At 50.7% G+C, this 16496-nt stretch overlaps 1 protein-coding gene across 4 annotated transcripts in view; it reads right to left on the minus strand.

Moving 5' to 3' along the window:
• CFAP65 (cilia and flagella associated protein 65) overlaps positions 1-15534 on the minus strand; it is a 34554-nt gene extending 19020 nt beyond the window's left edge. For 3 of the 4 annotated variants that reach the window (XM_075430221.1, XM_075430220.1, XM_075430223.1), the window contains exons 1-15: positions 15254-15534; positions 14829-14903; positions 14385-14539; positions 13590-13692; positions 12076-12242; positions 10410-10609; positions 9584-9729; positions 8241-8463; positions 7638-7903; positions 5019-5219; positions 4228-4599; positions 3068-3205; positions 1912-2157; positions 1266-1490; positions 445-597 (exon numbers count right to left, since the gene is read on the minus strand). In XM_075430221.1, coding sequence (XP_075286336.1) covers positions 445-597; positions 1266-1490; positions 1912-2157; positions 3068-3205; positions 4228-4599; positions 5019-5219; positions 7638-7903; positions 8241-8463; positions 9584-9729; positions 10410-10609; positions 12076-12242; positions 13590-13692; positions 14385-14539; positions 14829-14903; positions 15254-15292 — 2709 coding nt within the window. In that variant the 5' untranslated portion in view covers positions 15293-15534. The remainder of the gene's footprint in view (positions 1-444; positions 598-1265; positions 1491-1911; positions 2158-3067; positions 3206-4227; positions 4600-5018; positions 5220-7637; positions 7904-8240; positions 8464-9583; positions 9730-10409; positions 10610-12075; positions 12243-13589; positions 13693-14384; positions 14540-14828; positions 14904-15253) is intronic. The other variant, XM_075430222.1, reaches the window with a different exon arrangement.
• Between the last annotated feature and the right edge of the window lie 962 nt (positions 15535-16496).

The raw sequence follows: 16496 nt of genomic DNA on the forward strand, positions 1-16496 counted from the left end.
AAATGAAGGTGGCTGCACAGATCTGCAGATAATAGGAGGAAAGCCAGGTAGATATGTGTTGGCCACGCCACCTTAACAGTCAGGTCCACTACACTTACAAATTGGACTGACAGCAGGACAAATGGAGAAGGCAGCATGAGAGGAGAGAGCTAGGAGTCCCAAGGAGCCAAATGGCTTGCTCAGTTCAGTCTGGAACAGAGGAGCTGAGAGTGATCCCAGAGGATTTAGGCAGGTCAGATATGATCTGACAGGACATTTACATCATACTGTTGCCTTTAGGCTGCCAGATCGGCTCTGTGATCTCCACCGAGTCCAACATCTGGGAATTTTTCTGTAAATCCTTATTGGTTCCCTCCAGTACAGACAGTGCAAAAAGGGGAAGCCCAAGACGCCCATCCCACCCTATCACCCCTCCCTACTACCCAATGGGCTCCAGTTGCTTACTCTGATGGTGCCCAGCACCCCTTCTCCAACAATCCGTAAGGCATAACGAACACTTCTGGGAGACACGGAGTCTGGGCTTTTCCTCCTCACAAACACCATAGCACGCAGCAGATACTTGGTCTCCTTGTCAGGAGTAAAAGTCCATGCCTGAGCCTGAAATCACAAGAGGGAAGGAAAGCACTCACAGGAGCTCAGACCAGAGCCCAGACTATACAGCACAACAGTTACATTCAATGCACAGCCCTTCCCTCTGTTACAGCTAACCTAGTCCTCTACAGACAACTCTGGAGACACTCACTTCCATCCTCCACCACCTCTGCCTGTGTCAAAGGTTCATATTGCGAATGCACATTCAGATATTCAGAGCCAGGCCGTGGAGATACGCTAGTCCTCACTACTCTTAAAAAGCACTCAGGGAATACAGTAGAAGTTTAGAACCTGAATTTACAGGTTCAAGAAAAGAAGAGCATCATAAACCCTCTCATGCTCTCATTTGTCCTACATCTATTAACATCTCTTGGTACACAACAACGTTGCTGCTGTGTTAATGCCCAGACCTACCCAGAGTATCATTACCTAGTGTCTGTGTAAGACCGATTTGGTCCTGTAGTCAAGGAGGATGTCATCGTGTTGGGCAAATCCACATTGTAGGAACCAGCACAAATGCAGATGCTGACTAGCAACCCAAGCAAGGACGCTGACTGGTATCCTCCAACTTTGGCATTAAGAACCAAATGATTGGCACCTCTCATTTCTGCTCTAAACACTCCACAGCCGTATCGTAGAGAGCAAAATACAACTTTGGTAGAACTTGAATTTACCATGGCTTCATAAGGCTGGAGAATCCCTGCAGTGGGGCTGACAGACAGGATCTTACTGTCAGACTGATGGATCTTCCATGTAAAAATCATGGGTAGCCTTGTGCAGTTTTTTATGGTATACATTCGTGTAGAGGAGGTCCCTATACAGACAGGCTTGAAGTATAGATTTCCATCACCTTCTAAGAGCAAAAGAAGGGACTCCCCACAACTCTGGAGAGCAATCTCCTGTGGAATTAAAGGAAAACAACAGACATTAGCTAGAAGTCTCATCTACCTCTGGAGGGGCCTTGCAAAGACATTGCTCCTTCCAAGAGAGAAGCAAGAACAAACTGGGTCTGAAGAAGGAGGAGAAGGACTTCAGGTTGTGCTGTCAAAGAATGCCTCAAGCACAATATAGTGCATTCCAAGAGATAGAAACCCAAGTGAACAAGGGTTACAGATGTCTGGCACCACAAGCACCTTCTATCTGCAGTGTGTTAATCCCGCCTTAAATGTTGAAAATATTCTTTCATTCCTATTTCCAAAGGGAGAAACCCAAACTAATCGTTAGGAGATTTAACAGGGGTCACAGCACAAGTCACAGTGAAAAGGGAAGACTACAAGGGAACAAAACTTTGCTCACCACCTTCTGCTTCCCTCTCCCTACCTTGGTGTATCCAGGACAAGAGTTCAGCTGCAAAGGGAGGACATGCTGCTGTAAGACTGTGTTAAGTGGGTGAGTGGAGAGAAAGAAAATCTGGTGGCCTCCTGGAATGACATGTCCTGAGCAGGGCTTGACCAAAACAGAGGGACAGGCAGCTTGGTTCACACTGAAGGTTATCAAAGAGGTGCCAGTGTTCAAGAGCAGCATACTGCAGTAGGTATCAGTGTTAGGAGCCGCAGGAGGAAAAGTCTGGTGGAGACAAGCAAGAAGAGTTGTTTGCACTGGGTTTAGAAAGCCATCTTAAAGAAAAAACTTTCACTATGTTGAATTTCAGGTTCCAACAAGTACTGTCCTGAATATATGGGGAAGTTTGTAACAGCTTCTTTTCAAAGGAAGAAAGGAAATTATGCAAGGTTATGCAGATTATGGCCTTTTCTCTTCCCACAGTGGCTGTCAGCTTTCATAGGCTCACAGGACCAACGAAGCCACTTTACCTATGCAATGCTTTCTGACCATCCAACAAGTGAGCTGCTTGCTGGGACGTGCAGTCTCTCTATGGATAGTGACCTCCTGGATTAAGAATTCCAGCAGGCTGGAATTTGCTCCAGTTCATGCATATCAGATACAGGCGGTGTGTCCTGAACTAGCTGATGAGATTTTCTAAGAGGTTCTCAAGACAATTCTTACTTCCTAGGGTCAGAAGCCACTTTACCTTATTGGAACAATACTTTCTCATGCTGCAGAAATAGCAGAGACAGCCAGGGAAACTTCCACTCTGCCTTGCAACCACTTCTCTTCCCCAAGTGTGGATTCTGCGTGCTGCCCTCCATTTGTCTAAGTGCACGCAGAGCGTCTGAGGCTCCTGGAAGGGGACTAAGCACCCTTGTCAGTGCCTGCATCCACTTAAACAGAAAGGAAGGAGGTCCAACAGCTTTTCTCTCAGAGCTAATAAGATGCTTAGTGCAACCTGACACATTGGAGACTGGGAAGCTAAAGCAGGAGAAAGAACAGCCTACATCTGTACCAAAGCAGGAGTCTCCACACTGTCAGAAACCACCTAAGCCACATCTCAGGATGGTGCAATGGGAGCCAAGGAGAAAGCTTCAGAGGTAAACACTGAGCTTCTCTGCAAAGATCCAAACATCAACCAATTACACACCTTGGGGACATCCAGGATGTACTGTGGGATAAAGTGCTCCCGTTCTGCTTCATACGTGTGCGCTCTCAGCCTGACAGTCAGGCACCAGGATGGACAGATGGTGGCATCCTCCTCGATGTTGCTGTAGTCTCTCAGCACCTGCAGGCACGAAAGGGACAGAATAGAGCGTATGCGGGAAAGGAATGTGGCAAGGTGCCTTCAAGTGCACGTACCATCACTAGCAGCAGTTTGTTTCAATGACATCCCTGGGGCTGAGGAACTGACTTTTTCAGGAAAGAAGGACTGACCAGTGCAGGATGAGGAACATGAGTGCTGCTTTCACAAATAGTTACATTTCAGACCCGAAAGACCACTGAGTGACTTTCAAGCAAAAGGACCTGTCCAAGCTATTCTGTGATACTACAAGGGTTGCCGTAGGGAAGGAGGGTCTACAGACACTCTAGTGCAGTTTGAGATACTTGCAGATGCTATAGTTAGCACTTAGCAGTAAGTCACTGAAAATAATCATCTAGCCTTTACCTGAGCCTAAGAAACTCCTGACTCTAAGGTTACACCCAGATATCCTCCACACTGGCTTAGAAGGGAAAAAAATGCAAGAATAGTAATCAACAACGTAACGAAGATCTTTCTCACCTACCAAGATGTTTCTGGCTTCCTAAGCTCCTGCAACTGCAGCCTTGTGTGACATGAATCCCACATCACATGGGAGGAGAGACTGCAGTGATTTGCACTGTATTGCCCTCAGCAGCTTTACTTGTGGAGGGTCAGATACAAAAAAACAGTTACTGCCCATCACCCAGACCACAACAACCACCCTTGTGCAGGCTCCCACCCACAATAATCGTGCAGTAATTCACAGTAATTCCTCCTTCTGTGAGGTGTACATTATTTCACATTCACTGAGGGTAAGAGCAAGTGTAACTCTCCATATGAATGAGCTGTGGCTTGCTTTGCTGATTTATCTTTGCCAGGACACAGGTGAAGGAGAAATTTTAACCCACCAGCGTATCAAAACAGCTGCCAAAGAAGTCAGTAAAGATGTCAGTTTGCCAAACTCACAATAAAAGGTTCCATCTGAATTTTAACTCCCTCCGAAGCCTTTAGCCTGCAGTCTCTTGCCAGGCCCTCTCTGGAAGCTGGTCCTTGTAATTCCTACTAACCTTGTAGAAGGCAAAACCCTCCAGCTCCGCCGCGTAGAGACTGTTGAGCTGAGTGGGCTGGAAAAGGACACGGAAGGCTGAAGATTTCAAAGGAGGGATGTCACAGATTTCAGGGCTCACTTGGAAGGCACTGCCATGGCTCGGAGTCCAGGCAACAGTGATCTTTCCTTTGGTGTGGTTGGTCACGCAGAGAGGAAGCGGTTCTACCTTGTGGAGCGGCACGCAGCAACCAAAATCATACTCCCTGGGGCTGACACTAACATGACAGGGAAACACGGCCAGGTAGCTGCTTACACCATTGTAGAAATATTCAGTCATGGAGCTGGCTTCAAAGTATTCAAAGTATTCCTTGGGAGGCTTGTCCTGAGAGATCTGCAGGAAGGAAACATCTCAGTGTGAGCAGGGGAAGTGTGCCTGCGGGAGACACCAGTCCTGATTGCCTTCACAAGCAAGAGGGCATGCAAGATGCACTTCACTAACAATTCTCAGGACAGCTCAAAATCTAAGCTTCGAGGAGGCTCCTGTTTGTAAGCCAGTCCTCAATCTGAAGCTACAAGAAGCAAAAGAAGACCCTGTGATTGAAATAAAGCCAGAAAGTGGCTTAGTGGCTGAGCTTGGGAAAGACACGGATAGCGCTGTTGCCTGCTGGGAACATTAACAGCAGAGATACTAAAGAAATCACTCTGGCACCTGCAAGTCCTTCTAGATCTGTCTGGCCTGTGCAACAGAAGCCCAGCATCTGCAGAGAACAGCACGGGAGTATCTTAGATTCCAGGGAGGGCAGCTCATACCTCGGGGGGCAGTGTGAGGGCTCCCTTTTCATCCATCTGCAACTTCCCATCTTTCAGCATCACACTCAGGATATCAGGGGGGTAGAATGTCAGTCCCCTCACCATGTTGGTTCGGTACCAGGAGAGGTGTCTTGCCTGAAGTATGGCTGGCTTAGCTGTGTCTGAATGGCAGGTACCAAAAAAGTCCACATACTTGGGTTCCTGGGAAAACACCGGAAAGGATTATAAAAAATAAACTGCCCTTCTGTGATTGCTTTGAGTGTTACACCATCCTAGTACCTCACTTCCAAAACCATGCCTGGGAAAGGCTTAGCATCTGCAATGTTAGACTGCCATTTACTTTATGTCTTCATGGGGCCCAAGAACTTCCTTGAAACTAGAGGGAAAGTTCAAGGCGTCCCATGCACAGCTGTGCAGATAAATTTAATTCAGAGACCTAAGTGGACAGAAGCCACAGAGTATGCACCTCACCCTACCCATAGGCATTACTGACTGTCCACATCAGTCCTCTACTGCTGATAGGAACCTGCAACATGGAGATTCTGCTCAACAACATTCTGCACCCTGCACCTGGGTCACCACAACCCCATGCAATGCTACAGGCTTGGGAAAAGCATCCGGAAAGCTGCATGGAGGAAAAGGACCTGATGGTGTTGGTCAACAGTTGGCTGAACATGAGCCAGCAGTGTGCCCAGGTGGCCAAGAAGGCCAACGGCATCCTGGCTGGTATCAGGAATAGTGTGGCCAGCAGGAGTAGGGAGGTGATCATCCCCCTGTACTCAGCCCTAGTGAGGCCACACCTCGAGTACTGTGTTCAGTTTTGGGCCTCTCACTACAAGAAGGACATCGAGGTGCTGGAGGGTGTACAAAGAAGGGCAACAAAGCTGGTGAAGGGTCTAGAACACAAGTCCTATAAGGAGCAGCTGAGGGTACTGGGATTGTTTAGTTTGGAGAAAAGAAGACTCAAGGAAGACCATATCACTCTCTACAACTCCCTGAAAGGAGGCTGTAGAGAGAGAGATGCCGGTCTCTTTTTCCAGATAACAAAGATGAGATTAAACAGCCTCAGGTTGTGCCAGTGGAGGTTTAGATTGGATATTAGGAAAAATTTCTTCACCAAAAGGGTTGTCAAGCATTGGAACAGGCTGCCCTGGGAATCACAGAATCATAGAATCACAGAATGGTAGGGGTTGGAAGTGACCTCTGTGGGTCATCTAGTCCAACCCCCCTGCTGAAGCAGGGTCACCTATAGCAGGCTGCACAGGACCTTGTCCAGGCGGGTCTTGAATATCTCCAGAGAAGGAGACTCCACAACCTCCCTGGACAACCTGTTCCAGTGCTCCGTCACCCTCAGAGGGAAGAAGTTTTTCCTCATGTTCAGATGGAACTTCCTTTGCTTCAGTTTGTGCCCATTGCCCCTTGTCCTGTCACTGGGCACCACTGAAAAGAATCTGGCCCCATCCTCCTGACACCCACCCTTAAGATATTTATAGGCATTTATAAGGTCCCCTCGCAGCCTTCTCTTCTTCAGGCTGAACAAGCCCAGCTCCCTCAGCCTCTCCTCATAGGACAGATGCTCCAGTCCCCTCATCATCCTCGTAGCCCTCTGCTGGACTCTCTCCAGTAGCTCTTCATCTTTCTTGAAGTGGGGAGCCCAGAACTGGACAGAGTACTCCAGATGGGGTCTCACTAGGGCAGAGTAGAGGGGAAGGAGAACCTCCCTCAACCTGCTGGCCACACTCCTCTTAATGCACCCCAGGATCCCACTGGCCTTCTTGGCAACCAGGGCACACTACTGGCTCATGGTTAACCTGTCGTCCACCAGGACACGCAGGTCCCTCTCCAGCAGGTCAGCCCTGAGCCTGTACTGCTGCATAGGGTTGTTCCTCCCCAGGTGCAGGACTCTGCGCTTGCCCTTGTTGAATTTCATCAGGTTCCTCTCTACCCAGCTCTCCAGCCTGTGCAGGTCATGCTGAATGGCAGCACAGCCTTCTGGTGTATCCACCACTCCTCCAGTTTTGTGTCGTCAGCAAACTTGCTGAGGGTACGCTCTAAGTCTTCACCCAGGTCATTGATGAAGAAGTTAAACAAGACTGGGCCCAGTACTGACTCCTGGGGGACACCACTAGTTACAGGCCTCCAACTACACTCGGTGCTGCTGATGACAACTCTCTGAGTTCTGCCATTCAGCCAGTTCTCAATCCACCTCACCGACCACTCATCCAGCCCACACTTCCTGAGCTTCCCTAGGAGGATGTTATTGGAGACAGTGTCAAAGGCCTTGCTGAAGTCGAGCTGGACAACATCCACTGCTCTCCCCTCATCTACCCAGGAAGTGGTGGAGTCATCATCTCTGGAGGTATATAAAAGACGTGTAGATGTCTTTTATTATGGATGCGTAGGGACATAGTTTAGTGGTGGATTTGGTAGTGTTAGGTTACAGTTGGACTTGATCTTAAAGGTTCTTTCCAACCTAAATGTTCTATGATAGGTATCAATGGAAATTCAGTGGGAAAAGATTCCAGGGGCTACTCAGTGAGAGAGGCCAGCCCTGGTGGGTTGCACTGGAAGATGCCTCTGAGCTATCACAGCCATGAAACCACCCTTTGCCTCTCATACCTGATGGTGAACAAGGCACACCACTCTGCGGTGATAGCTGATGGGGTGAGTAGGTCGAAACGTCACCTTCAGCGCTAGTGTTGTTTTGCCCTCCAAGACTCCACAGGTAGGATCCAACGAGAAGACGCTCCCTCTGCCATCAATATCAAACTGGTAATAGGCCGGGACATCTGAGATGTTGCTGATTTTCAGCACCTGCATCATACTTTCCCCAACATTGATCCAGTTGAAGTCCACAGAATCTTGGTGCAGGGACACCAAAGGACCTAGCACAACAACATGGAAGACAGATCCTGGACCTATTTCTGCCAACATGTCACAAGGCACTGCTGCACTTAACTCATCTTCCCAAACCAGAATCATCTCATCAGCAAATCCACCAGTCCTAGCAAACTGTTGGACATTCACTTCCAACAGTCTCACATCTTGCCTCCAGCAAGTATAAACCCCAAGCAGTGCACCAGAGACTGCCTGGATCCCAGCAGAAGAGAAGTCTATGACTGAGGGCTGTGACAGTCCCTAGTCCTTCCCCAAGCACTAGACCTTCCCCTACAGTGTTAAGAAGACTACAGGGGGAAACAAGACTGGATTTCACTCTGGTACCTTTACATGAGCCAACCACCTTCAGGACAGTCTGCAGGAGGGATCCAGCAGATATAATAGTGAAATAGTCGGTACTGTGCTCTCCTACTGTCTGAGGCTGAAATCGTATGCACAAGACAATCTTCCCTTTGGCAGGGACAACACCATGTGACGCATCACAGAAGAAAACATGATCTCGAAGTAGAGGATCTTTTGCTCTTTCTATCCTACATGGTGCATCAACCTGAAAACAGAAAAGAAATAGATTAACAAAACAGGCAACAGGACCCAGGATGGCTCCAAATGCAGGACACTAATCAGTGAAGAACCGCAGTTTTCAGCAGAGCCAAGCACCACCAAGAACGTCAAGGCTAATTCAGCCCAGCACAGCAATGCTGTGCAAACCCCTGCAACGCTGTCCTGCTGGAGCACTGCCGGCAGCAAGCTTCCACCATACGCTCCGAAGTCAGTGGGCTGCAGCAAAATGTCCTCATCATCTGGGGTTAGAGTGCCTCTCCCGGTTGGGGGGAGGGTGGCTCCAGGCGTCCCCAAGGGCCAAGGTAGCGTGACTGCTGTGACCAGGGGGACGGGAAGACAGATAACTTCCTTCCCTCCTTCCACATCTCCACCTCATCTGCGGATATTCTTTTCACAAAAAAACAAGATTGGTGCTCTGACAGCTTCCTCAGGCCCCTTAAAAAAGGTCCTGATCCTTGCCTGGGGACGCTGAGCACCATTGCTATGTGAATAATAACAGTACAACAAATGAGCATGCCTTTGCCGCTCCCAAGTCGCACAGCCTGTGGAGGAGTCACCGCTGCTGTCATGCATGTCAGCAATCTCCGAGTACATCCAGCTTTTAACGGGGCTGGGATGGGCTGAGCTGGCACAGAGAACAAGCTGCTCAAACACAGCCCGCTTGACTTTGAGAGCAATTCACCAAGCTGCAGTCCACTGAGGACAGCAGAAGATCCATCAGCTGCCTGGGATACATGCATGCCAGTCTGAGATTGCCACAACTGCCGTGTAGGACTGATGGGCTTGTCCAGGGTGAGCAGGAGAGCTGCAGGATGTGAAGGATGACAGTGGCTGCTTGATCCGGACCACATGTGGTGGGAAGAAGGCAGGAACTGCCATAATATGCTGCAAGCGGATGAGCTGCCAGCACTGTAGCTGGAAGGCAGGGGGCAAGGGTGAATGGTGAATGGCCTGGCTGGTAGGGGAAGGCTCATCATCTCTGTTTTATTCACATACCCACGTGGGTTATTTTCACAGCATGAAGGGACACACTCAAGACCATGTAGCCCAGGGAAAAGTGCCAGCATGCCAGCTTCTCACAAGAAGTAGTCTCCCTCTCCACATACCACTGACATGTTGAGGATTTCTACACACTTTTCCACAGTTGTCCCCACTGGCACAGGTCCAAAGCACAGCACATTCTGAGACTTTCCAGGCTGTACACCTTCACACTCTTCCTCTGGCACACTCACTCGCAGGTAGGGGTATTTGGCTGTTACAGGGAATAATATACTGGGTTAAGAAAGAGAAGTGTAATCTCCATCCTTGGATATTCAATGTTCAACTGGACAAGCCTCTGAACAACCTCAGGTAACTCTGAAGCTGGATCTACCTTCAAAGTTGGCCCTGTTTGAACCAAATAAGCTCCCTTCCAGCCTTAGTTTACTAAACTCAGAATCACATCTTTCATTTGTCAGTGGCCATACAAGGCACTTCAGGCAAGGACTTGCTTATGAAAGCATTGTTTATTCTAGCTTGCATCCAGAAAATTCAGAAATTTCCCTCTGGAGCTCTGTCTAGCAGTGACAGGAGAGACTGAGTGCAGGCAAGACCAGGAGTTTCTGGAGGTTTTTCGCATTGTGCCAATGAACTCCTCTCATTTCTCCCCCTCTGTCAACTTAAGCAGGCTCCAGAAGCACTGGTTTGGCCAATGTATGCCACAGGGCATATTGGACCCAGTGTCTCTTCAGATCACACTTCCAAATTGGCAAAGGTACATTAGAAAATTTCACAGGCCACTTTCAAACCATTGGCTTCACTTGCTTATCAGTTGGTTGAGCCAACTGTGGCACAGTCTCAGAGCACAGTGCCTCCATGTGTCCTTGTGGAATCCTATTCCACTCTTAGGGATGATACACGCTTCTTTGAGTGTTAAGTGCAAGAAAGACTCACCCAGGGCTTTTAGCTGAATAGTCCTCTTTCGTTTCTCTTCACCTCCAAACCAGCATGTTGCTGCCACATCATACACCGCAGCCACCTTGGGTTGAAAGACCACCTTGACCATGCACTCAGCACCGGAGTTGAGCAGGCTGCAGTCAGGAATCATGTAGAAAGGGCTCGGTGTCTCCCAGGCAAACTCAGTAACGAGGTCACTAGGAAGTGGAGATACATTTTAAGTAGACAAACTGGTCCTTTGCTGCCTGTGCAATCACGCATAGGATGGACCTTTCCCTCAGGGTTATTCAGTTAGGATGTGAAGCAACGAATGTTGAATGGCAGAATTCCTAATGCATCCGGCCAAATATGTGGTGCTGGGAAGAAATTTGTCTCCAGTCTCTGCAAATGCTCTGCTCACACTTTAATGAATCTTAGCTACTACATCTAAGAACTTTATTCATGGCCATAAAATTTCTCAGCCTCATCATGTGATAGCAAACAAATCAGCTCCAGAATGAAGGATTTGCTTTTCCTGTACCTAAATTTGCCACTGCTTAATTCCAAATGAACATTTGTTCCTCTGTTATATGCCCAGGTGAGAAGAGAGGACTGAGCTGTTTTCCTAACACCTCATTCAACTCTCCAGAACTCCCTTAGCTTGTTTGATTTGTGCAAAGAGCATGACATACTATCAGCTTTTTATATTTTATTTATTCCAAGCTGTGTGTTACTTACCGTTCATATCCTCCACCCCCTGGACCTTTCAGTCAGCACAAAGTATTTCTCTAAGGGGAGAATGAATCACCTGAAATGATTTCTGGCTGACACCTCGCTCTGCTTAAGGTACATGTGCCCTCTGTCCTCTCCACCTTCCTACGACATCAGCTGGCTGCTTTGGGGAGCACAGGTCACTTTCCAGCTGGTAAAGGTTATTGTCAATGGTTGGAAGTACACCTCCTCCTTGCCTGGGAACTTCTTCACTGCACTCCTTTACACAGCACTGCCTGAATTACTGTCCTGCTTTTATTAAAATAAGACAGTCCTTGGAAACCGGGAGCATCTTTGCTCCTAAACGATGACTAAACGATGCTCCTAAACGGCCACAGAATATTGCCACTGCTTTAGGCACCTCCGTGAACTAAAAAGCAGGCACTGGAGAGACTCTCCAACTTCTGTGTTGCCTGCCTCCAAATCAAAGAGGTCAGCTCGAGCATTGGCAACTCCACTGCCATCCCTACAGCATTCCTGTGCCAAGGGAAGAAAGGCCAGGTCACAGAAAGACCAAAATGTTTCCAGCTGGTAGCTCATCTCTCCCTGCTCACACTGGGCAGGTTGCCTTTGGTCAAGTAGAAGCCCAGGCCTCCCCTGTGAATGCAGGATACTCTGAGTGGGACACCACGCTGGTCCCCAACTAGTTCCTGTGTGTGAATGGCTCTCAGCGTATGCTGGGAACAGACAGGTGCGAGGTGCCAAGATGGGCCCACAGCAAGATCTGACCTGTACTACCATTTCTGCTGCCTTTTCTGCCACGACCTCAGAGGAGGCAGAGGTTTGCTGCCTGTTAAGGCAGCCAGCAAATCTAATAACAACTGGAACGAGCCGCACTCATTGGAGACACCAAGAAGGTGGTAAAATTCCTGACAAAACAGAAAGAGGACCTGCCCAGCCATGTCTCACTCACCCAACGTTGCGCACAGGGAATGTTGTCTCTGTGGCACTGTGGACAGCACAGATGGGCAATTCGACAGCAGATGGGAGGGACAGACAGGGGCTCGGAAGCACAGCACGCAGGGTGACAGAGAACTCGCCCTCAGCCTTCGTAAAGCAGATGCTGTCTTCATACTCCCTCTGCACAGAAAAGCAAGGGGAGACAGCAGTTAGACAGTTTCCATCTTGCAGGTACTGCAGCTCCACCCATGAACATCCACCACCTTCACCTCTTTGAGAGTGCTGGGGAAAAAACTTCATCAACAGAGGCACCAGGGGAGGCCTCTGTGCAGGACAGAGCACATGAAGCACTCAGAAAAGTCAGGCAGTGAGTAAGGTGCTCAGGCATACTCCTCACTCTGTCAGGGAGCTCATCAACACTCTCAGAGAGAGCAGCTGAAGACCACATTCGTTTCACCTGATCTGTTACAATGCCGATGGATTTCTTTCAGCATTTCCAAGATCCCAGTTCAGCTTAACTGCAGCACATACAACCTCTCCTTGAGCTCCACAGGCACGGAAATGTTACTCTTTGATTAAGTGCTTTGTCAGCTACAGGCCTAAGCGGATAACACACGACTTAAAGATGCAGCGTTGACAGCACTGTGTACAAATAGCCCAGGACATCTGCTAACCAGCTAAGATAGAAGGAATTGCAAGGTACGCGTCTTCCATGCTCCCCAATCGTCAGCTCTCCTGACTACGGCTTACATAGGTAAGGAGAGACCTTGGGCACTGCAGTACACACAGTCCTTGCTCCCTCTAAGAAAGAGAGCCTCCTGCTGTAGCGATTGCTGTGGTACAGACAAACTATTCACTGAAAATGGAACAAGGCCAGCAGCTTATTTCAGAAAGGGAACACGGAACAGTCATCAGAAAATCATGACACTAAGAGAGCAGGGTACTGGGAATCTGCCCAATGATCATGCTCTATGGCTAGGACTGAGATTCACATCAAAGACAAACAGTTGTGGATGAGAGCCAGAGATCAACACTCAGAGCCAAGACAGGCACCAGGAATAAGCTGAAAATCAAGAAAACAGGCTGGGTAAAAAGAATCATTGCTGTTAAAAAGAAAGCTTAAAGAAACCCATTCCATCCAAAAGTCCCTCAACCCAAGGTTCTGCACTAAAACCACCCAGCTGATGTTCCACGGGATCAAACAAGGTGTGGACAATTCAAATACCTTATCCTACTGACTTCGTGGCCAGAAGCAGCATGTGGAAAACTGGGAATGCGTTTTGTGAGGATCCCTCTCATAACTATTGGCCAACTCTGCCGAGCAGTCGGGGTTAGGGCTCCCTCAGGTGATGGAGGTGTGGGGAGAGCAAGAAGGTTGTGCTGCCCCGTCTTTCTATGCTAGAAACTTCCCTAAGGACTGATCAGTTCACGTGAAAACAAATCAGAAGGGACAGAAGAGGCAGAGGCCCGCTACTCCCCTGGAAGCCAGCCTGAGCACCGAGAGCAGTTTTGATGTTGCCACTTTACCTTTTCAGCGGGCCGGAAAACAACGGGCAGGGTTAAGGACATCCCAGGGCTCAGAGTGATCAGCTGCGGAAAAACAGCGAAGAAGAATCGCGTAGAAGGACATCTAGATAAGGAAATCAAAACAAGAGATTTTGTCTGAGGGCACACAGCTGTTGTCAAGTCAGACAGAAGAAAAGAGCATAAAGAATAAAAACCTCCAGACCTCACAATTAGAAGAACTTCACACAGCTGACCCCAAGGGTACCTTGGTAGCAAATCAGCAGAAACAGGGGCAGAACACAGGTGTCCTGAACATTCATTCCCAGCTCTAAGTACCTACCCCTTCCTTGAACAATATTTCACATTGCAGGTCATACAGCATAAGCAAAACACATTAGGTAGAAACATCTGAGTTTCAGAGCAGTGAGGGTCACAGGGAGTGTTGGAGTAGCTCGACATCCAGTGGGACTCCTGGGAGCAATGGTTTTAGGACACATTAGTGACTGGCTGGCGTACATCCACAATTAAAATCTCATTAGACTAGAAATGCCTCACAGACAGAAGTATCAGCAAAACAGAATTTTAAAAATGGCACTTCATTTAAAATACTCCTGCCAGGAACACAGGCTGTGCTTCTGAATTAGCAGGTTTCTGTCCTGCTAGGTAAGCGTGTACATGCCGTCTCCAGCTCAACACCCAGGAGAGAGGGGGCAGATGAATCCATGAAAAGGTGCTGATGTGACTGATGCAGCAGGAGGGGTGAAGATGGCAGTCAGCGTGTGAGGAGTACGAAGCAGAAAGAAACGTCCCACGCACCTGTAGCTCAGCTTCTGGTTTTTTTCATGAACATTTTTCAACATCAGATGTTTGATCATCTCTTTTCCAAGTTCCCAGCCCCGCCACTGTAGTGTTTCAGCCACCTCAATGCCCCAGAATACGCCTTTCTTCTTCTTTGCCTTTCTTGCAGACACCTTAGGGAGTTGCAACGGGGACATTAGCAGTTCGGGAAGAAGAAGTCACTCTAACAGCTGTCTCTCTACGCTAAAAGTCTCCGATTCTGGCAAGGGACGGGAGGATCCACCCTGCGGCAAAGCTCCGGGAGTGCAGAGGGGACACCTCCTGGCCACAGCCCAGACAACAGATACTGCAGGATGTCACGAACGGGGGAAGCAAAGGCGAAAGGGTTTTTTGTTTTACTCCTCTCCCTGCCCTCCCAGCAAATCCACCCACGACAATGGCACCCTTTGCTCCTCTGCTCACCTTCCTGACACAGCCACAGCACCGCTTCCGACAACAGTCAGGGTTCTGGGGCTGGCCACGCACCTGAGCAAGCATCTGAAAAACGAGAGGAAGAATTCCTCACGCACGCTGCTCCTGCACTCAGTCTTTGCTGCCAAGACCTGGGTGCTCCCAGGGCCCCAGCGACCCCTCCTCGGGCTCAGGGTGGCTCAGCTCCCCGCAGCGTCCCTAGTAGTGTCCCCGGCTGCCTCTCACAGCCCACGTTGCCCCCGGGCTGCCGCAGCCGTGTGCTCAGCAGCCTCCTCGGCGCAGGCCGTGCCCCTCGCCCCACTCGTAGCCCAGTCCACTGTGGCAGAGCTCTCGCTGGGCCTTTAGGGCACAGCCCTGCCCAGTCCCCTATGTCCCCGCAGAGCCCAGTACAGCACAGCCCTGCCCTACAGCCTTACCTGGCCCCGGAAAACCCTGTACGGATGACTGCACGGCATGGCCCGATCCTTTAGAACCCTGCCTGGCCCCCGGAGCAGAGCCTGGGCCCGGTGCCGCCGCCGCCACCACCACCGCCCGCCGGGCCCGCACGGCCACCCCGGCTCCCCGGAGCCCTGCCCGGCTCCCTGGAGCCCAGCCTAGCCCCGTAGCACAGCACAGCCCGACCCCGGAGAGCCCGGGCCACCTTGGGTCCCGGCCGGCCCCGGCCCGGCCCGGTCCCGGCCGCTAGGCGCAACCAGGCGTCGGCCCTTGTTGCCGTGGAGACCGGACATGGCGGCGGCGGCGGCATCTCCCGGAGCAACGACGGCGGCCGCCTCGGGTCAATCCGCGCGGGGCCGGGAGCGGCGACGGCTGCCGGCGGCGGCCGCCAGGGGGCAGCGGAGGGACGCGCGGAGCCGGGGAGGTGGCGGTGACCCGGGGTGGGGGGCGAAAGGGGGGTGCAGAGAGCAGATGGGGTGCTCAGGGTGCAGATGGAGGGGTGCGGGGGGCAGGTGGGGGGCTGAGGGGGCGCTGGGGCAGATGGAGGGCAGCAGGGGGCAGATGGGGGAGCTGAGGGGGCGCTGGGGCAGATGGAGGGGTGCAGGGGGGAGATGAGAGGAAGCAAGGAGTGCAGGGATCGATAGGGACTGGGGGTGATGGGGGAGTTCAGGGAGACAGAGGGGTGTGGTTGGCAGATGGAGGTATGCAGGGGGTTCAGGGGTGAAGGAGAGAGCTCAGGGGAGAGGGGCAGTGAGGATGGGTGCAGGGGGGGTGGTAGGTGCAAAGCTGATTCGGCAAACGGGGTGCCTTGAGTTATGTAGGTGCACAGGATCGGTGGGTGAGGGGGCTGCGGGGCTGAGACATGGGGATGCTGAGGGGGTGAGGGGGCATGGGGTGCAGCAGGCTGGAGAGTGCTGGCGCAGGGATGGGGTGGCACCTTAATGGGCCCAGGTCACCCTGAGCTCCTTGGAGCGTCAGCGACGCAAATAAGTTGTGGCCATTGCCAAAAGCAGTTAAAGTGGCCAAGACCGGCAGAGGGACACAGGCCAGGGAGCCCTGGCTGCACAAGCCCAACAGGCATCCCAGGTATCACTCCTATGGGGCACCACGACCCCCACGGGTCACTCCTGCATCCTCCCAGGGCCCTGGATGTCCCTCAAGGAGGGGGTGACCCTTGTGTCCCCAGTAGGAAGGGCCAGACAGCCGCTCCGGGGTGCACAGGTA

Source organism: Opisthocomus hoazin, chromosome 9, assembly GCF_030867145.1.
Source record: "Opisthocomus hoazin isolate bOpiHoa1 chromosome 9, bOpiHoa1.hap1, whole genome shotgun sequence".
NCBI lineage: Eukaryota > Metazoa > Chordata > Aves > Opisthocomiformes > Opisthocomidae > Opisthocomus > Opisthocomus hoazin.